Here is a 21,002-nt window from a genome sequence, read left to right on the forward strand (position 1 = left end):
CAGGAGACAAGGAAACCCCTGAAATATCTGGAGCCACAAAAGGAATAGGAGGAGTAGGAGTAGAAATCATCCGGGGGGGAGGGGCTCAACTCCAGGAGAAATAGCCTGCTTGCTGATCTCATGATGGGCCTTTTGAAAACTTTTTCAATAACCTTGTGGCGTCTCTCTTCAACCTTAGAGGTTTGGGAGCAAGAGGAGCGCGATTTGGAAGAAGCTTTGTGTCCCTTAGCTCGTTTGCTGGGGGGGGGGCAATCCCAGAAGGGCCCTCCCCAGGATCTTCCTCTAATGGTCTTGTTCCCTTGGAAGCTGTAGTATGGGAAGGCCGAGAAGGCCAAGCGTCCGCCATATTGGATCCACTAACATGTGACCTCTCACAATAAAGATACTCTGGGGCCCTTAATGTGGGATAAGAACCTGCTACTCACTGCACCCAGCATCCTCTAGACCTCCAATCCTGAAGTTGAAGAGACAAATGAGGCCAAATTCAAGCGGCCACTCAAAATGATGTCGCCAGCTGTCCGACTGAAACGCGACTCCAAAATGGCGCAGGGTGGCTCTTTGTGCCAAATCAATTTGCTGAGCTAATGCTGCAAATGCAGCCACCTCAGCCCGTTGCTGATGGTCCTGCAACGAGCTCCTGGGTCAGCACGTCAGAACAAGCTCATGAGTGCTACCCAAAGGATCTGCCAGCCGGCAGTCCACAGCCGTGAAGTGGCTCTTAGGGGAGAAAAGGTAAAAAATCTTTCTCTCACTGAAATTCCTCTTGAAGAGAAGAGGAATAAAAACTTTGAGGAAAAAATAGAAAACTGCAAAAGGCAGAGAAGACACGTCTGTCCAAGCCAGACAGAGTCAATAAACTAGAGTACAACAGGAAGAAGTGAGACTTTAAGATCAGGAGGCTCAGTCCTATTGACTGACAGTCAGAGTCTACCCATGCCTGACTGCCATTCCCCTCAAGCAGGAGAATGTAAACTGACCTTTTCCAACCCTGTGGCCACTTCTGAGTTTTCCACATTTGCTGGCAAATTGAGTGTAGTACTTTTACTGCATCATCTTTTAAGATTTTGAATAGCTCAGCTGGAATATTGTCACCTCCACTACCTTTGTTGTTGCTCAGATTTCCTAAAGCCCATTTGACTTCATATTCTAGGATGTCTGGCTCAAGATCAGTGACCACTCCATCGTGGTTATCAGGGATGTTAAGTTCGTTCTTGTATAGTTCTTCTGTGTAATTTTGCCACCTCTTCTTAATCTTTTCTGCCTCTCTTAGGTCCCTGCCATTTGGGTCCTTTATTATGCCCATTTTTGCATGAAACATCCCTTCATATCTCCAATTTTCTTGAAGCGATCTCTGGTCCTCCCTATTCTATTGTTTTCTTCTATTTCTTTGCACTTTTCATTTAAGAATGCATTCTTATCTCTTCTAGCTATTCTCTGGAATTCTGCATTCAATTGGGTGTATCTTTCCCTTTCTTCCTTGCCTTACTATTCCCTTGTTTCCTCAGCTATTTGCAAAGCTTCTTCAGACAGCCATTTTGCTTTCTTGCATTTCTTTTTCTTTGGAATGGTTTTAGTTGCTACCTCTTGTACAATGTTGTGAACCTCCATCCATAGTACTTCAGACACTCTGTCTATCAGATCTAATACCTTAAATCTATTTGTCACCTTTACTGTATATTCATCAGGGATATGATTTAGTTCATATCATATGGCCTAGTGCTTTTCCCTACTTTCTTCAATTTAAGCCTAAATTTTGCAACAAGAAGGGTCGTTGATGTTACCTGAGATGCACCTTCTCATCAGGTAGAGACAGCATCCAGGAATGGGTTGATCTTGTCTGTTCAGTTGAAGGACTGAGTCTGTCAAAGTTGTTAAGCTCTGCCTCTGTTGCTAGGGCTTCCCGCTTTTGATGAAGATGAAGTGACAGACTCGACGTGTCAGTAGAAACAAAAAAAGTCACATAAAATAAAACCAGACAAAACAAGGGTGGGGCTGGATGCTGTCTCCACCTGATGAGAAGGTGAATCTCAGGTAAGACCAACACCCCTTCTTCCTCTAGGTGAAGACAGCATTGAGGAATGGGACATATCAAACTGTTCCATGTCCTACGGAAGGGCCCCTGTCTGGTCAGTAGCCATACCATCTGAATGGACCCTTTGAAGGACCCAACAGCCCGAGCGCCACCTCTGCTAAGGCGTACATGTCTAATTTATAGTGTTCAGAGAATGGAGAAGGCAACGTCCAGGTTGACACTCTACAGATCTCTGCCAATGCCGCCTGTATGGCCCACACTACCATCATAACCACACTGCGAGTCAAATGCACCATCACTCATAGTCCACTCAGCAAGGACTACAGCTCATACACCTTTGTGTATGAGGGCCCTATGGTAGCAGAGGTGACATTGGAACCTAAAGAAGCAGGCTGTCGTGTCCTACCCCCCACTCTGACGAACGAGTCAAGGAAATCCATGACCAACTTGGCAACAAAGCCTCTGCAGCTTGCCAAGTCCCTTCGAGGTTTATCAGGGCAGGCAGGAGTCCAAGTTGTGACTTCAGCGATAGGGTCCAGTATCAGCAAACTCGATAAGACTTTGCTTGACTCAGCATTGGAATGCCAAAAGCAGGTCCTTTATATAGGCTGTGGGGTCTGGCTCCATGACTCAGCATTTATCCAGGCCTGCCCCACCCCTCCTTCTGCTGGCGTCGCCTCTCAGATCTCCGGAAGCGAGGGTCCTCCCAATCTGAATTGTCTTCAGCTGGATCTGCTGGCAGCTTCTGGGAAAGGGAGGGGTCAGAGGGAGTAGGGCCGAGTAATTCCAGCACCTGGCTGACGTCCTGCTCTGATGGCTGAGCCAAAGGAACACACGCTGTATGAGTGAGGTTTATTGGGCTTGTCCTCCCATCTCCAGGCATGGGGCCAGGGCTGGGGGATGGAGGCATGACAGGCCGTTCATCTTCATTATCAGACTCGGAGTCTGATAAAAGGCCCGGTTGGAGACGGGAGGGGCCCAGCTGAGGAGAGGAGGGAGGACGAGTCACAACACTGGCTGAAATGAGATAAACAAAGATTCTCTCCGTCTCAGTTTAGCAGTGCATTTCAAATAAATACAGAGTGCCCTTCTCACATCCAACATATACCAGCGTCTTTCTAAGGGATGATAGGATTAGGACAGAAATTAGGTAAAATTAGTTCCTGTGCCCTGTGGAAAGTTGTGTTGATCTTGGGCAAGAATGAAGGGTCCAGTCTCAGTACAATGCGATCAGTGTGAAAAACACAGAGATCACTCCTCACTGACAGAGCCACCAGCTCAGAAATCTGCCTGGCCGATGTGATTTCTATTAAAAAGGCTGCTTTACACGATAATAGGTGGAGACTAGCAGATCGCAATAACTCGGAAGGAGCCCAAGTGAGGGAGTTCAACACCTTTGACAGGTCCCAGGAAGGGTACCTGTGTATGACAGGCAGACATAGATTAGCCACTCCCCTGATAAAGTGACGGATAGTGGGATGTTGAGCAAGGGAATCCAGCAATCTGCAAGTCAGAACGGAGGACAGAGCTGCCATCTCTCTCTGTATGGTGTTAGGCGCCAGCCCAGCATCTAGTCCGTCCTGTAGAAAATCCAGGATCTGGGCTATTGAGATTTGGAGTGGTGACATCCCTACATTATTACACCATCTGCAAAAGGTCCTCAGGTCGCTGAGTAAATATGCTTAGTGGAAGGCTGCCGAGAGGCCTGAATAGTCTTGATAACCTTGGAGGAGAAACTGTCCTCCCTCAGAGCGTGCCACTCAAGTGCCAGGCAGTTAGTTGGAGCCACTGAGGGTCTGGGTGGACCAATGCCACCTGGCTGAGTGACACTGCACCCTGAGGAATCTTCCAGAGTAGAACCAACAATAGAGTCATAAGGTCTGCGAACCAAGATCTCATGGGCCAATGTTGAGCCAACAGCAAAATCTCTGCCCTCTCCTCCAAAATCTTCCAGATAACTCAGAGAAGGAGGGGAAGAAGTAGAAAGGCATCAAGAAGGCCTAGCAGAGAGTATCCATCCCCTCAGCTCCTTGAGTCAGGAACCAAGTCAGGAACCAAGAAAAGAATCTCCTTGAGTCGGGAACCGAGAAAAAAAATCTCGGGAGCTGCCAATTCTTGGGATGGCAAACAAGTCTACCTCTGGGGTCCCGAAACAGTCCATCAGGTCCCGGAAGATAGATGAGTGCAGGCACCACTCTGCATGGTTGATGACTGTCTGGCTCAGCCAGTCCGCCTGCACATTGGACATCCCCGAGATATATTCTGTCATCAGCGACTGCAAGTGCCGCTCTGCCAGAGGCCCAGTCTCTTGGCCTCTGACATCAGAGACCTGGATCTGGTGCCCCCTGGTAATTTATGTGAGCCTTTGTGGCTACCTTGTCAGTGACCACCAGAATGTGCTTGTCCACAACCACCTGATGAAATTAGAGGAGGGTCAAGAACACTGCCCGTACTTCTAGCCAGTTGATGCTCCCCTTACTTTCTACATGTTTTCTCCCCTTGCTTTCTCCCCTTGCTTTCTACATCTGCCCTGCACTACTTGGGACTGACAATGTACCCCCAACCAAAGAGGCTGGCATTAGTCGTAATCACTAGATGCTGAGGTTCCTGAAATAGGCAGCCCCTGGCAAGAGCCGCTGACTGCCACCAGTTGAGGGACTGAAGGACCTCCTTGGATACCAGAATCTTAGTTGTAGAACTGCTTCTGCCTGCCCTCTGGAAAGGCAAAAGAAACCATTGAAGGTCCCTAGAATGTAAGCGTGCCCGGGGGCGTGGCCATGACCGTGGTGGGGTAAGGACCTTTCCTTCACTTCACAGGGCTTAATAATGAAGATTTATGAGGATTAATGCTGTTTGGAATGCACCGTTATGGATGAAAGTTAATAAATCATGAAGTGGAAGTGTTAATAGCCCAGCAGACTGAATTTAAAACTGGTAGGTCATCTGAAACTGCTTGAATTAAGGAGTTTTTACTGCGTGGGATGACCGAACTGGCAGACACAAGGAGTTTGGAATAAATTGCTGTCTTTTGCTTTCCTTATTATAATTATCGTGTTCTGTGTTAAATGCTGAGGCTAAGGAATATCAAAGACTGAATTTGCTAATGAGAAGAATTTTAATTGAAGAGATCGATCTTTTGTGCTGGACTGACTGGCTGATTGGCTGAAGAAGATTTTATTAGGTGGATAATTTTTTTATTATTTTTCTTTTGAGAGGAAATTAATAGCTTGTTTATATTACAGAAAACAAAAAAAGGACTTTGTTTTGAAGTTCAAGCTGGTTTGTTTTTTTTTCTCTCTGCCGACGTGGAGAAAAAATGGCGCTGATTAAGCTGTGAGGTAATTGTGTTTCTTTGTGGAGTGAATATGACTCATAAGTTACTGATAAGCTACTAACGAGTGCAAATAAGCCGTTTCGCTTCAATTAAAGATTGTCGTCCCTTGATCTTCATCAAGACCCTCTGTAAAATTGGTTTGACTGCTGTCCTCTGATCTTCACTAAGACTCTTTGAAAAATTGGAATCCCAGTTTGAGAAATTTTTTGGTTTTTGTTTTTTTTTTCAAAATGACTCAACAACTTTCAGAAACGCAGCAAATTGCTGCAGCTTTAAATAAAATTGGGGAAAAATAGCAGCACTATCAGAGCGTATAGATAATTTGACATTTAAACTGACATCCATAGTGCAAAATTTAAAGCAAGATATGGATGATAACTTTGCTAAACAAAAAGAGGAAATGACAATGATTAAAGATGAAATGGAGCAGCTGCATGTGCATGAGGCAAAAGTAGATCGGCAAATTGGCAAAATATTTTATAAAAATGAGCAGCAAGATAAGAGAATTTGTCTTTTGGAAGAAGAGATGAGGAAATATAATTTTGTTATCAGAGGAATCTCGGAAGAAAGGGAAGATAAATTGAAACAGCGGGTTTTGAAATGGATTAATGATTTGGATACGCAACTTACGCTCACAATAGCAGACCTGGCAAGCGTTTTAGAATTGGATATAGAAGGCAAAATGGTTCTAACAGGAATGTGCTTGTCAGGTTCGCAAATCTTGGTGATAAGTTGGAAGTTATGGCCAAGTTAAGAGAGTTGGGAGATGCTTTGAAGTTTGAAGGGAAGACTATTCAAGTCTTCCCGGATATATCAAGAGAAGAAAGGGCATGGAGATTTTTTTTAAAACCAATTACAAAAGTTTTGAGAGATAATGGAATTAAATACAATTGGAGGCCACCACAACAATTGAAATTTTTTTATAAAGGAAGGATGCGTACAATCACCCCAGATATAGATGCATTATTATATTTACGGGAGCTTGGACTGATTGAGATGGAGGATTTAATGGAGATAAAAGATCAAATGCTTCAGATGGGTGGAACATACGTGGAAACATCAATCTCAGAAGAAGAAAAAGGGGCTATTGGAGGGCAAGACTCTAAAGGGTTAAAGAGGAAAGAAATATCACCTGTGTTGGTTGAACAGAAGAAGAGTCGTGAGGATACAGTAGGAGAAGAAGCAGATAAGAGTCTTGGAAAATATGAAGCTGAATGCGGTCATCGCTATCTTTTTTTGAGTGATGAATTTAAATAGACAGCCCGAAAGAAGTGCCCCGGCATTGGCATCGCCTCTCCCCATTCTCTTTATAGAGGCGAATCCGATGAGGATGTGGGGGAAGAAGATTGTTTGTACTTTATTGTTTGTTTTGTTTTTTGTCTTTTTTTTGTTTTCTTATTGTTGTTTATATGGTAGTTTAATGTCGGGTGGTGGGGGGTACAGAAAGGAAGATGCGGGATAGGATTAAAAATTTATATTTTAAATGGGAGTTATAAAAATAATGTCATGGAATGTGAAGGGTACAGGAATCAGATTAAAAGAAGAAGATTGGAGCTTAAGATTAAAAGGGATTTACCAGACATTTTATTTTTACAAGAAACCCATCAGAAATCTGAAGATTCAAATAGAATGTATATAAAAGGTATGCAAATATATGAAAAAGCATTTGGAACTTCAAAAGCTAGAGGAGTTGCAACACTGATATCAGATAGGGTGTACTTTGAAAACATAAGGTAATTTTGGATGAAGATGGAAGATATGTAATAATTGTTGGAAATCTTAATGAGGAAAAAGTGACACTTGTTAATTTATATTTACCGAATGAAAAACAAAGAGAATTTCTTGAAAAATAACAAAATTTTGGAGAATGAAAGTGTAGGAAAGTAATTGTGGCTGGGGATTTTAATTTAATCAGAGATAAAATAGACAGTACTAATCCCACCCGCTGTGGAGGAGCAAATAAATGGGGATTTTAAATATGTGGATGCTTCAAACGGCGTGGTTGATGTGTGGAGAGAGGTTAAAGGAATTGAGAGAGTATACACTTTTTCTAAGATATATAATACATATTCTAGAATTGATTATATTTTTCTTTCTAAAGATTTGTTGAATAATGTGGATAAGGTAGATGTGGGAATTTTAAAGATTCTGATCATGCAGAAGTTATGGTGGACTTAGATTTTAATTTTGAGAAAAAAAGAAGCTATTGGAGATATGACGAGAAATTGTATAAAAATGAAAAGGATAAAAAATGGATACTTAAAAAATTGGAGGAAAGTTGGAGATTAAATGATAACGGGGAGGTTAAATTTGAAATTGTTTGGGATGCGATGAAAGCGGTGTTTAGAGGGGAGAGTATTAAATTATCAAGTAGGAAATATAAAAATTATAAAATTAAAATGGAAAGAGATAAAAATAAGATTAAAGAATTGGAAAATCAATTTTGCTTACTAAAGAAAAAAATTCTTCAGGAGCTTAATATGTTAAGAAATAAAATGATAGAAGAAGATACAGAGTTAGTAAAAGAAATTTGAGATTTTAAATAGGAATTTTTGAATTTAGTAATAGAAATTCTAAATTATTGGCAAAGATGGCGAAAGATAAAAGAGAAGAGAGAAATTGGAGTTTTGATAGATGATAGAGGTATAAGATGTTATAAAAAATTAGAGAAATGTGAAGTGGTTAGAAACTTTTTTCAGAATCTATATTCAAAGAAACCAATTAATCGGGGAAAATTGCAGAGTTATTTAGAAAAGTATGTGGTGAAAATTGATCAAACATATAAGGAATTGATGGAAGAAGATATAACACAAGATGAGATTAATGGAATAATACAAAAATTAAAATTAGGGAAAGCTCCAGGTGAGGATGGATTACCTGTTGAGTTTTATAAAGAATTTAAAGAATTAATAATACCAAGACTGCAAAAATTATTCAATGGAATATTACATGGTGGGGAAGTACCTTCGTCATGGAATAGAACGGTGATATCCCTAATTCCTAAACCAGATAAAGATTTAGAAAGGATTGAGTCCTATCGGCCCATTTCTTTAATTAATCAGGATGCAAAGATATTTACTGCTATTATAAGTAATAGATTAAATAGATTTATAGATAGATATATAAGTTATAATCAAGTAGGTTTGTGAAGGGTAGATACATGAGTGATATTGTTAGAAGAGTATTAAATATTATAGATGTAGCTGAATATAATGGTGATAAAATTGGTATAGTATCATTGGATATTTTAAAGCTTTTGATTCTGTACAAGGGGAAACAATTAAGGTAATTGTGGAGGCTTTAGGCTTTGGTAATAAGTTTATACATGTTATTTCAAAATTGTACCAAAAGACCAGTGCAAGAGTGAAGGTGAATGGAATATTAACTGAAGAGATAAAATTAGAAGCTGGTACGAGACAAGGATGTCCCTGTCCCCAACATTATTTTTATTGGCTATGGAAATATTGACAAAATGATAGAAAAGATGAAGAATTAGAAGGATATAAGGGTATAAGATAAATTTGTATGGATGATACTTTAATTATTTTGAAAATGTAGAGAAAGATTTGAAAAGATATATAAGCATTTGATAGAATTTGAAGAAATGACAGGATTGAAAGTAAATTGGTCAAAGTCAGAATTATTGATGGATAGTAATGGTAATGAGTCTGAGAATATGCAAGAGCAATTTGGGATAAGGATTAAAACACATTGAAATATTTGGGTATAGTGCTTTCACTTAAGGTTAAAGAATTGAAAAACTTAATTATGATGTGGTGATTAATGAAATTGAGAAGAAGATAGATAAATATAAAATTTTAAAGTTGTCTTGGTTTGGTAGAATTGCAATGTGTAAGATGATGCTGCTGCCCAAGTTCAACTTTTTATTCGAGATGCTACCACTAAATCTGACAGAGAAAGATATTGAAGGATATCAGAAAAAACTGGATAAATTTTGCAATGGTAGCAAAAGACCCAGATTAGTGAAGAAAATGTGGTATCAAAATCAAAAGGAAGGTGGATTAGGAATCCCCAAATTATTTAATTATTACTGTGCGTATGGTATCCGGATAGTGGTAAAAATACTTAAAGGTGAAGATAATTATTGGAGAGATTTAGAGTTAAGGGATATAGAAATTTGGATCAAGGTGGTTTTTAGATAAAGCAAATTTAAAATGTGTAAGTAGAAGTTATTGGTTAAAGGGATTAAGTAAAATGTGGAACAAATTTGTTAAAATTTTAATTCCGGATATAATCTTTTTGGGGGAGACAACTGGAATTTGGCCGATTAAAAATAATATAAAACGAATGAAGTGATTAAAGAGGAAAATATAGAAATTATTAAAGATTGGATAAAAGTTATGGGAAATGAAAGGAGGAATAAAGAAATTATTGAAAAATTAGGGTTAAGTTGGTTTGAAAAATACAGATAGAAAAATGGACAAAAAACTAAAGGAAAATTATTCGATAAATAGATGTGAAACTGAATTTGAATATTTAGTATCTCGGATTATGAAAGATGAAATTGGGCTAAAGGGACTCGTTAGTAGGGTTTATAAGATTATAAATTCTGATGAAAAATTACAAAGAGTGATGAGGACAAATTGGGAAAAAGATCTTAATATTGAAATACCAGAATCAGATTGGAATGTGAATTGGAAGAGTAGAATTATGAGAACTTTATCTATAAGGATTAAAGAGCACAATTATAAAGTTGTTTGGAAATGGTATTTGACTCCAGTAAGATTGTCACAAATGGATAAAAAACTAGTAAAAATGTTGGAGATGTGAGATGGAATTGGGGACTTATGAACATATGTGGTATAATTGTGATAAGGTTAAAAGTTTTGGCAACAATTGGAGAAAATGATATTTGAAATGATGGGGAAAGTAATAACATTGAGAGTGGAAACTATATTATTGTTGGTAATTAAGGAAATAGAATTAACAAAATATGAAAAAGAATTGATTAGAATTATGATTATAATAGGTAGAATTATAATAGCTAGATATTGGAAACTGGATGTGATTTTTAGAATAGAAGAGTGGAATTCTGAAATGTGGAAATTAGCTTTAAATGATAAAATGACATGTGATATTAAAATTAGAAGTGGTGTGTATAAAGAAGATATTTTCTGGAAGACTTGGAAACCATTTGTGGACTTTGCGCTTGGAACATTGGACGCTTCAGTACCTGTACCTCGAGAACGTGGATTTTGGCAATCATGAGGATATATCCGAAGACCCAAATCTTCCTTTTATGTATAGCACAAGGGTGTAATAATGTATTTTCTTTTTGTTTGTTTGTTGCAAAAAAAATAATAATAAATAAATAAATAAATAAAAAAAAAAAAAAAGAATGTAAGCGTGCCCAAGGTGTGACAGAAATGCTAGACACCATTTTGTCCAGGAGCTGTGATAGTAGGGCCAAGGACACACTGTGTTCCCTCTGAATTCTACCTACTAGGTCTTGGATACTGTCCTGCTGCTCCTGGGACAAATACACCCTGCCTTCAATGGAGTCTGTAATTGCCCCCAGATGTAGGATATGGATAGTAGGTGTTAGATGGCTCTTCTGTAGATTAATAGAAAAGCCATGTCAGGTGAGAGCTCTGATTGTTTCCTGGAGATCCTCCCTGGATTGAGAAATTGAGGATGACTGCATTAAAATGCCATCCAGTAACAACAAATACGTATCCTCTTAGTCCTGAGATGGGCTGCCAGGGCCGCCAGGAGCTTAGTGAACACCCGAGGAGCTGATGATAGTCTGAAGGGCAAGGCAGGCAAGGTAATGACTACCTGAGTAATAAAACTGAAGATACTGCCGATGTAAAGACAGAATGGGGATGTGCAAAAATGCCTCAGTTAGATCAATTGAGGTGAGGAAGTCGCCAGGCTGCACAGAGGCCAGGATTGAAAAAAGGGACTGCATTTTAAACTGTCTATAGACAGTTTATAGCGGTTGAATCTTTTGAGGTCCAGAAATGGTCTCCACCCGCCCGAGGTCTTGGGCACAACAAACAAGATTGAACAGAAGCCCTGCCCTTGTTGCTTTTCTGGTACTCATTGAATTGCTCTAATATCAAGTATGTGCGTGATAACTGCTTCCATAATCGCCCTTTTAGAATGGTCCCGCAATACTGGGCAGCTAATAAAAAAACTCAGGGGGTAGAGATGAATTCTAGTGGGAGACCAGATCGTATTGTCTCCCTTACCCAAGCGTCTGATGTAATCTCCTCCCATCGGGCAGCAAAGATGGCTAAACAGCCACCGATGGGAGGAAAGGACATGCACTTACTTGCGACGCTGGAAAGCGTGACTTCCTCCCCCTCGAAAGGGCCGTCTGACTGGGAAGGGTATAGCTCTGCTTGCCCTGTCCTGCTGGAACCGCTGTTGCTCGCCAAAGGATCCTTATGGATGGAACGGCCCAACCCTTATCTCTGATCCCCTAAATGGTTTTGTCAGTAAAATGGGTAGAAGGCCAGCCCTTCTGGCCAGCCCTGTGCTGGGCAAAAGGCAATATCTTGCACCTATCCCGCGTCTCAATTACTAAGGGGTCCAGTGCCTCCCTAAACAGTTTTCCCCCCATAAAGGGTGCAGAGGCAGCCGCCATTTGTGGCGAGCATCTGCCTGCCATTGTCTCAGCCACAGGAGGCATTTGGCCACCACACAGTATGCCATGGCCTTAGTGGCAAAGCAGGCTGAGTTCATTGCTGCATTAACAGAAAATTGGACTGCAGCCACAATCTTATTGATGTCCTGCTGCATGCATATGTCTGACGCTGGCACCCTCTCCTGCAATTGGCGTAGCCAAAGGAAGTGTGGCCCTGTTGAAAAAAGGAAGCCATGGTAGCCGATCAAATGACCCAGGCATTCCCTTGGTGGGCACGCTGCAAGGGCTACTCTGCGTGCTTATCCTCTGGTCGCAGACCTTCCTCTGGCTCACTGGAAAGATTAGAAAATGATACTAATGCTGCCACTGGTGTATCCACCGCAGGTGTCTGGAGCACCGCCACCATGTCCAGAGCCACATTAAAATATCGTCTGTCCAGAGCCGAGGGAACTGGGGCAGAACCAGGAGCTGACCACTGCCTCTTAACCACGTCGATAAACAGACGTGGGGCCAGAACGGTGTCAACTGACCTACCCAGTTCTGAAAAGTGGGTCAGCTGAGTCCTGACCTTCGGTAGCATCCTGCCCCTCAGGACATGACCCCAGGGGCCACGTTGGTTGCCTTAAATAGCAATGACTTGAATACACTTGGTGGGAACAGTCCTGTAAAGGGTTGCTCGGGTGTGACACCCTCCTCATCTGATAGGTTCAACTTCTGCTCTTTCCGGGCTGTTGGAAAGACTCAGTAAAACTGCTCCTAATAGCATCCATAATAAAGTCCTTTATATTTTCAGGCAATGGATTGTCCTTGCCCACAGCTGGACACCCCTCTACATTCAATGGGTTGACATTGGCAGAAGTGGATGTCATAGGAACACAGTTGGCCATCTCCAATTCCTTGGCAGAAGAGCATCACAGGTTAGCATCAGAAATATTAAAGAGAAACTTTGCAGAGAAACTTGATCTGGAGCTCCCTCTAGTGCCAAATCCCTGCACTGTAGTCTGTTATCAGCAGTGGGCTCAGAGACTCTTTCTCTAGCAGATGTATTCAGCTTGACAGCTTTATTACAAAGTTTTTGCAGAGCTTGATCTCTCCGCCTCTCATCCCTTTGGGATGCAACAGAGGGCTTACAATGTTTGTCAGGCCTGCTGTCATCTCTAGAATATGATGTCTTAGCTCTGGGTTTATTGGCTGCAGAGGATGGAAAATCAGAAGGAACTCTGATATCACTATCTTAGTTCTCTATAAGTTATTAATATTATTATGGTATTAATATTCAGAACTTTATATATCCTTTATCAGCATACCTTTGTCTTCAACCCCAAGTTTTCCTTGTGGAAATATATACGTGTATGTGTGTGTGTGTGTGTGTGTGTGTGTGTGTGTGTGTCTGTATTTATTTATTTTTGTAGGTTTTCACGCGTATAGGTATGTAGGTCTTGATGTATTCGGGTCTTTTCCCATGTAAGGTTGAGAGTATCTTGGCGACATTTCAATGAGGTCTCACTCGTCATCTTCAGGCTGGTGCTTACGGCTTCATGCTTGTGTGAGCAAAGCATGGTCGGAGGTGCTGTCTCTATAAATACTGTTGGGGAGATGTGGAGTGTTGGCTTTGTTGCTGTAAGCAGGTTGGTTAGCTGTGTGGTTGCATCTTGATTGATAAGCGGAATGGATGTTTGCAGATTAGTCGGCTGTTTCGTAGCATCCTGTGTGGGTGTGGTCCCGGTTGTGTGCCCATTAGTCTTCTGTGTTGTAATGATCTGGATAATGGGCTGTGTGGAAACGTCCTGAGTTCTGGGAATATGACCTCCTGAGTCTTGTGCTGTAACATCCTGGGTGGTTGGTTGTGTCACCTTTCCTCAATGTGACTTGAGGAAAGACAATAACATAATCATTCTCCCAGCAGACAAAGGTAATGCCACAGTGGTGATGAACACATCTGACTACCAAACCAAACTATCCAACCTACTCCAAGACCCTGCTTACAAACTTCTAAACAAAGACCCTAAATCCAAAATAAAAGCCTCCCCCATCAGTGAAGAGATCCAGCAAAGAATCATCCCCAGAGAGAAATCATGCAGATGCCCTAAGCTCTATGGCCTCCCCAAGATACATAAAGAAGGAACACCACTCAGACCCATAGTCAGCTCCATAGACTCACCTCTACAAAATCTCGCCAAATTCCTTGCCAAACAACTTCAGCCCTACGCAGAATCCATCACCTTATACATACAAAACTCACTCAACTTCATAGAAACAATAAAGAAACAAAACCTACAACCCAGCGACCTACTCGTGAGCTTTAATGTCATATCCCTCTTCACCAAAGTGCCTATTAAAGAAGCCTTGACAGCTATCCAAAACAAATACAACCCCCCCCATCCTAGATCTAACCAACCACTGCCTAACCAACACATATTTCACCCATAATGGACAAAGATACAAACAGATAGAAGGAGCACCCATGGGATCTCCCCTCTCACCCGTCATCACAAACCTATACATGGAATACTTTGAAACCAATGCTTTAGATAAATCTGAACTCAAACCCAAACTCTGGCTTAGATACATACATAGATGACACTTTCATAATTTGGCCACATGGAAAGAAAAAACTGGACAACTTCCTCACACATCTCAACAGCCTACACCCTAAAATACAATTTACTATGGAAATAGAAGCTAACAATTAACTCCGTTTCTGGACGTCCTAATCTACAAAAAACCCAATGGCTCCCTAGGACACACCATCTACCAGAAAAAAACACACCAACCTCTACTTAAATGCACAATCACATCACCACCCTGCACAGAACAACTCCGTAGCCAAGACTCTCATCTCCAGAACCAAAGGCCTAGCTGACAAAGACCACCTGAAAACTGAATTACACATTCTCACAAACGTATTAATCTCTAACAGATTCCAAAGAAACACAACTACCAACCTAATTCAAAGGGAGACACCGCCCAAGAACTAAGACACAGAACAAGACAACGGCATCCCCCTCCTCCCGTACATCAAAGGCACCACTGATAAAATCAGCAAAATTCTCCACAAACACAACATCAAGACAGCCGTCTGCACAGACCAAAAAATAGCCAACATCTTAAGAAACCCCAAAGACAAGATCAAGCTAGAAAACCAAGGAATCTATGAAATACCATGCAAAATCTGCCCAGCCACATACATTGGACAAACTAATAGGAAAATAAATGTACGTATCGCAGAACACAAGAATGCAGTCAGAAAAGAAGAAAAAACCTCCTCCCTTTTCCAGCACCTTAAAACCACAGGACATGAAATTGATTTTGAAAAAACCAAATTAATCTCCAAAACTGAACATACAACAAGAGAATAATTATGGAAGCCATCAAAATAGAGAAATACCCCCACAACATGAACAAATGTGACGATACCGCCTGCCTATCAGACATCAGGAAACTAGCCCTAGTCAACAAACGAGTCCCAGCCACAAAAATTGATACCGGACCCAGGACAACACACGATGCCACCACCAATCATCCTCACCAGATTTATTTATTTATTCACATTTTTATACTGCCCTTCTCCGGAGACTCAGGGCGGTATATAGCAAATAAAACAACAATAATCCAAAAATATTAAAATACAATAACAAGTTTAAAACTTGTTTTAAACAAGATTGTTTTAAACAAGATTCAAATCCAAACTCATCCCACAGACGAAACAAAACCACTATCCAGAAGCCAGACCACGCTGGCACCACCAGATGCTGCACCCCCCTCCAATCCCCACACAAAGCAAAACTGACACACGCCATGAACACATGACAAGACCTCAAACTCAGAGCCAAACCAAAACCCAGGATTGCTCTTTAATAATGCACTCCAAATGTGTTGGCTGAAGCAGCTCCCTGCCCTTCAGTAACAAAAAAGGCACTTTGATTCAAGTAGAACATTAATTCAAAATTCCATGTAGGAAATAAAATTAAATTAAAAACCATCCCTTATTAATGTAATATTTTTTGTGGTTTAAAAATAAACTTAGCACACTCTTACCAAGTCTTGATTATTCTGTGTTAATGGCAGAAATGTAGCTTCCAGAATAGCAATTTGATCAACATTCAGTTTTTGCCATAGACTAATCAGCAAGATTACCAGCTGGGTGGCACTTTTTAATTTTGTGAATGCCTGGAACATAATGGCTTGGTTTTCTTCAGCTGCATCTGCTAGAGCTATTACCTACAAAAATTATAAACTTCTGTTAGGTAGCATTTGGCTAACACTTAATTTTCTTCAGAAGAATCTGATGAACTTTCATTTTAAAAAACAAACCTTCTTGTCTTTATCATCTTAAAATTCACACAGTAGTCAATTAACATGTCATCACAATTGACAGAATAGAATCTGTAGAGTTTCTATGTATGCTATATTATTCACGCTGATTTTCAGTACAAAATATAATAGAATAGCCCTTAATAAAGTATAAGCATCCATTTAAATGCCACCTGTTATTTCTATATGAAGTCTGTTGCCAATTTTAAAAAAAAAACAAATATCCTCACAAACATATATTAATTTAGCCAAACAAATATATTACCTGGCATGATTAATACACATGTTTATGGTGCAAGAATAATTACTGGCACACCAAACTCTGAAAAGAAATTGAAGGTGTACTGAATGGCAATGCTACATTTTTTAAAAAATAAATTCACATAATACTTTCTCCTAATATTCAAATATCAGTGGAAAAATATAATTAAAAATATTCTAAATAAATGAGTTAAAAAATCAAAGATCCTTTTTTTATAAACACATTATTTAAATTAAATCTAGAAATGGGATTCCCCAAGCAGTTCAAAAACTAACTAGCTCAATTTTACAGATCAAGGGTATAAAATAATTATTCCCTGAGTTCTGTCAGCAGCGAATTTAGGGATTCTTCATGAACCAGATGTTACAGCAAATAGCATAAATTAATCTTTGCTTATATTTTATAAAACTATTGACAAAATAATTGCATGTGAAAGCTAATAAAATTTGTGCAGTAAGGTTAATATTATATTGATTCAATTTTTCTTTTTAAAAATTTTAACAGGAAAAATACAAAAGTAGTTTGATTTGCATTAAAAACAGAATTCATAGAATCATAGGGCTGGAAATGATTTTGGAAGCCTCTTCTCATCCTGGACAAATAGCTGTCCAACCTTTTATTGAAACCCTCCAGAAATGGAGCTTGCATGACTTCAGCTTAATAGTGTGTGCAGACAGATGCTGCAAATAGGTGCAAATGCAGGTAGGCATGTGATTTGGATTACACATGGGCAAAAATGCACAGGCAGGCACTGCAGAATATAAGATCCACTTGCCACCCAGAAACTCACTGGGAGAAAAAGTGGAGGGAGCAGGAGCAGCTTACAACCTCTTACTAGCTTCTCTATTGATTTTGCTTGTGGGAAGGTGGCAGGGAAAATCACAAATGATGGTCATGTCACTGCAAAATGCTTGATGGCTAAAAGCTCAAGGACTGATCCAGGGGTGAAATCTAAAAATTTTCCCTACCGGTTCTGTGGGCATGGCTTAATTGGTGGGCGTGGCTTGGTGGTCAGATGACTGGGTGGGCATGGCCAATAACAATAAATAATAAAAATAATAAATAAGGTATACAAAACAATAAGAGATACCAAAAACCAATTTTCACACTTTACACACACACACCACAACTGACTTTCTCTCTCTCTCTCTCTCTCTCTCTCTCTCTCTCTCTCACACACACACACACACACACAATGCCACATACAGCTTTGTGAGATTTTGTGTGTTTGTGTAGTTAGAGTGAAACACTACAGAAACACACCAAATCTCAGAAAGCTGCACAAATATTTTATTTTATTATTTTTATTTATTTTTTTAGATCAGGGATCTCCAATCTTATAACTTAGTTTGTGGACTTCAACTCTCAGAGCTCCTCATTCAGCAAAGCAGGAAGTCAAAGCAAACTGTAATCAGTAGCTGAAGAAAAGCATGGCGTTGCCAGCCCGAAAGGAACAGTAATTATAGGTAAGTGAGGAGGGGGAATTAGCTGGGCATGGGTGGGGGCTCTTGTAAGTGGGAGCTGTTAAAAAGTGAGTTTAAAAGCCTGTGAGGATCAGGAAACTCCTCTTGGATCGCCAGAGGAGGCTTTTAAAACCTCTTTCCCCCCCTTTTTTTCCCCTTCAGCTGAAGAGGGTTTTTTTAGAAAAACTTTTAAAGGGTTTTGACAATCTCTGCTCAGTCCCGCAATCATCAGAGGGTTTTTTTTTACTTTTAAAGGCATGTTTCCGGCTGAAGAAAAATTGCTTTTAAAAGTAAAAAAAAAACCTCTGCTGATGGTGCGGCTCAGCAGAGGCAGAGGGCGGGGCCAGGGATTTTTGCTACCTGTCCTCCGAACCAGCAGCTGCCATCGCTACTAGATCGGCTGAGCTGGTCCGAACTGGGAGCATTTCACCCCTGGACTGATCATAAATCCCCTTTGTCCAGTGCTGTCATAACTTGTAACAATTGAAAAATAAATGACTATAACCGAGGACTATATATATTTTTTGCCTATATTTTTTAATTTTTTATAAACATAAAAAAAATCATTGTGAACAAATTATTGGTCAGGTACATCTTTAAGCATATTAAATTTCACTCTCATTATAGTTTAATACAATATATTTCCTTCTTCTTAAATTTAATTATTTATTTGCACAAATCTATTAAAAAAAAGAAATTCAAATTCAACCCATTCTGAAAGGTATTTAAATTAAGTCTAGTCCCTGTGTTTAATTTCCCAAAACATCATTAATAAATATTCTATTAACTTTAATTTCACCAATCTGAACTTTATATCTACATTACTTATCAGAGGTCAGACCATCAAAGAACTCTTTCTTAAAACTGCCCAGCGATCACATAGACAATTTCTTTCTTGTATAGGAATAGTCCTGAATTCACAAAGACTATTCTCTTTTATCATCTTCCTCAGCCTGTAAATCAATAACATATATTTAAAATTTTTCCATCTAATCAGTTTTTAGTACCAAACAAAAAAATTAATATTTTTAAAAGGGTAATTACTAGTTATTTCCCCATTATTCCTCCATTGTGTTTAACTGTTTCCTTAGAAGTTTTTATCCAATCATTTTATTACCTTATTTATTCTTAAAAGCAAGAAAAAAAATAACTTTTTCCTCTGCATAGTAACACTCATTTCCCTCTTGTCCCTGTTTATTCTGCAATCTTTCCCTCCATTTCCCAAAGCATCATTATTATTTTTACTGTAGTTGTCACTTGTATTTTAACATAGATATTAACATTTTCTAATTAGATTCTTAACATAAATCTGAGAGCAGCTATTGAATCCTTTATAAAAAATGTTGTGTGACCACATCAACAGAGCCTTCTTCGTGGGAATAGTCCGCTATTCCATTCTTGCATTCTTCCTCTGCCTCTAGATTCTTGCTTGAATAACGAATTCTCTGCTTGATTCTATAATCCAAAGCCAAACCATCTAAAGTCCTCTTTTAAAACTGTTGTGTAATCCCAGCAACACCAATCCTCATGGGAATAGTCATTAGAAAGCTATTCGACTCTTACAATCTTCCTCTGCCTCTAGATGTCTCTCTTTAAAGCAATTGCAAATCACAAATAATAAGTAGCCATTTTGGTGACAAAGTTTCTTTGTTCTCAGATGCTTTAGTACATGGAGGTCAATTTTCCAAGATTTTTTCCTTATCTATATTATAAACTTGCATTATAAATGTTTTAAACCCAGAGAAACAGTTTCTTTCTTTCATTTTTCTTCTATCTTCAATTGTCTTCTTTTTTTTAAATTACAATCTCAGTTACAGTATCCATTTGATTTCTATAAAAATAAGCCACACCTTCCCTTTATCTCAGCTTATTTGTCTGATAGCTTCTTTAAATTTCCATAAGTTTAGGATAGAGGGATTTGAGATATTCGCTTAAAATCAGTGCAATATTTTCTTTAACTCTTTTCTCTTTTCTCTTTTCTTTCCTAGATAATCCATTAAAACTTCCAAAGATCTCAAACCATTGCTTAATTGAAAAAATTATGTTTTTCTTTCCTTATTTAGTTAGGGCTCTACTTCCATTCCAAGCCCCATCAGAACTCATTCACTTCCAGAATGTGTATTCTTTAAATTAGTTCCTTCCACTTTGACTTCTCATTCAATTTAGTCGCCAGTCTAAAAGTTTTCCCCAAGCCTTGTGCCAGGTTTAAAATACAATTTCTTGGTGAGCTAGTGACTCACCCGACTTCAAAAATTTGTTTCCTTAGTGCTTCTTCCTCTTGCTCAATCTTGTGGCTGCCGCGGCTTTATTGCAGCTGATGTCGGCTGCATTCCTTCCCACTGGGTCAGGGGAAAGAGATCCGAAGCAGCGGGAAGTTTGCAATGCCGTTCGCTCTGGCAGCTCCCCCATTCTTCGCTGCCCCTTCAAGGCAGCTATGGTCGACTTCTGGTGATTCCGCTGCCCTGATGGTGGTCTTTTTTTAGACCCCCAGCTCCGCAATCTCGTAGAGCCGTCCAGACAGCGGAGATCAGCTGTCTGGCGGCTTGAAATCTTCCCCTCGGGCGAAGAGGGGAAGGAGAGCATTCAGACTGAAGTTGAGCCCCCAGAAAGCCCCAGAAATGATTCTGGAGATTTGAGGGTGAAGCTCCTTCAAAAGCCCAGAACAAGCTCTGGATCCAGAGGCGCCTCTGTTCCAACAAGCAGAGCTAAAGACAGCGTCCACTCCTGCCATCGATTTGACTTTGACAAATCTCTTGATAAAGATTTGACTTTGGTTGAATATAAAACAAAAGTAAAATGGCTTTTGTGAAAGTTTTTAAGGAAGCTGGAGCTTCGTTAGCTCAACTTTATAAATTACAAGACGAGTTGAAGGAATTTCTCAAGGCTCAAATGTTGGCTCGGGATAAAAAAATTAAAGAAATTGAGGACAAAATATTGCAAATAAAAGACACTGTTGAAGCTGAAAATGAAAATATAAGAGAAGA

General features: G+C 39.7%; 1 protein-coding gene across 13 annotated transcripts in view; it reads right to left on the minus strand.

Annotated features, from left to right (window-relative positions):
• Positions 1 to 21,002, minus strand: part of BBS9 (Bardet-Biedl syndrome 9) — a 531,293-nt gene that overhangs the window by 263,521 nt on the left and 246,770 nt on the right. For 9 of the 13 annotated variants that reach the window (XR_009155158.1, XR_009155159.1, XR_009155157.1 and 6 more), the window contains exon 19: positions 16,018 to 16,200. The exons of the other annotated variants lie outside the window; for them this stretch is intronic. Coding sequence is in view for 5 of the 9 variants with exons in the window: in XM_058183856.1 (XP_058039839.1) it covers positions 16,018 to 16,200 (183 nt within the window). In the remaining 4 variants the exon portion in view is untranslated. The remainder of the gene's footprint in view (positions 1 to 16,017; positions 16,201 to 21,002) is intronic. 13 annotated transcript variants of the gene reach the window in all.

This window comes from Ahaetulla prasina, chromosome 4, assembly GCF_028640845.1.
Source record: "Ahaetulla prasina isolate Xishuangbanna chromosome 4, ASM2864084v1, whole genome shotgun sequence".
Taxonomy (NCBI): domain Eukaryota; kingdom Metazoa; phylum Chordata; class Lepidosauria; order Squamata; family Colubridae; genus Ahaetulla; species Ahaetulla prasina.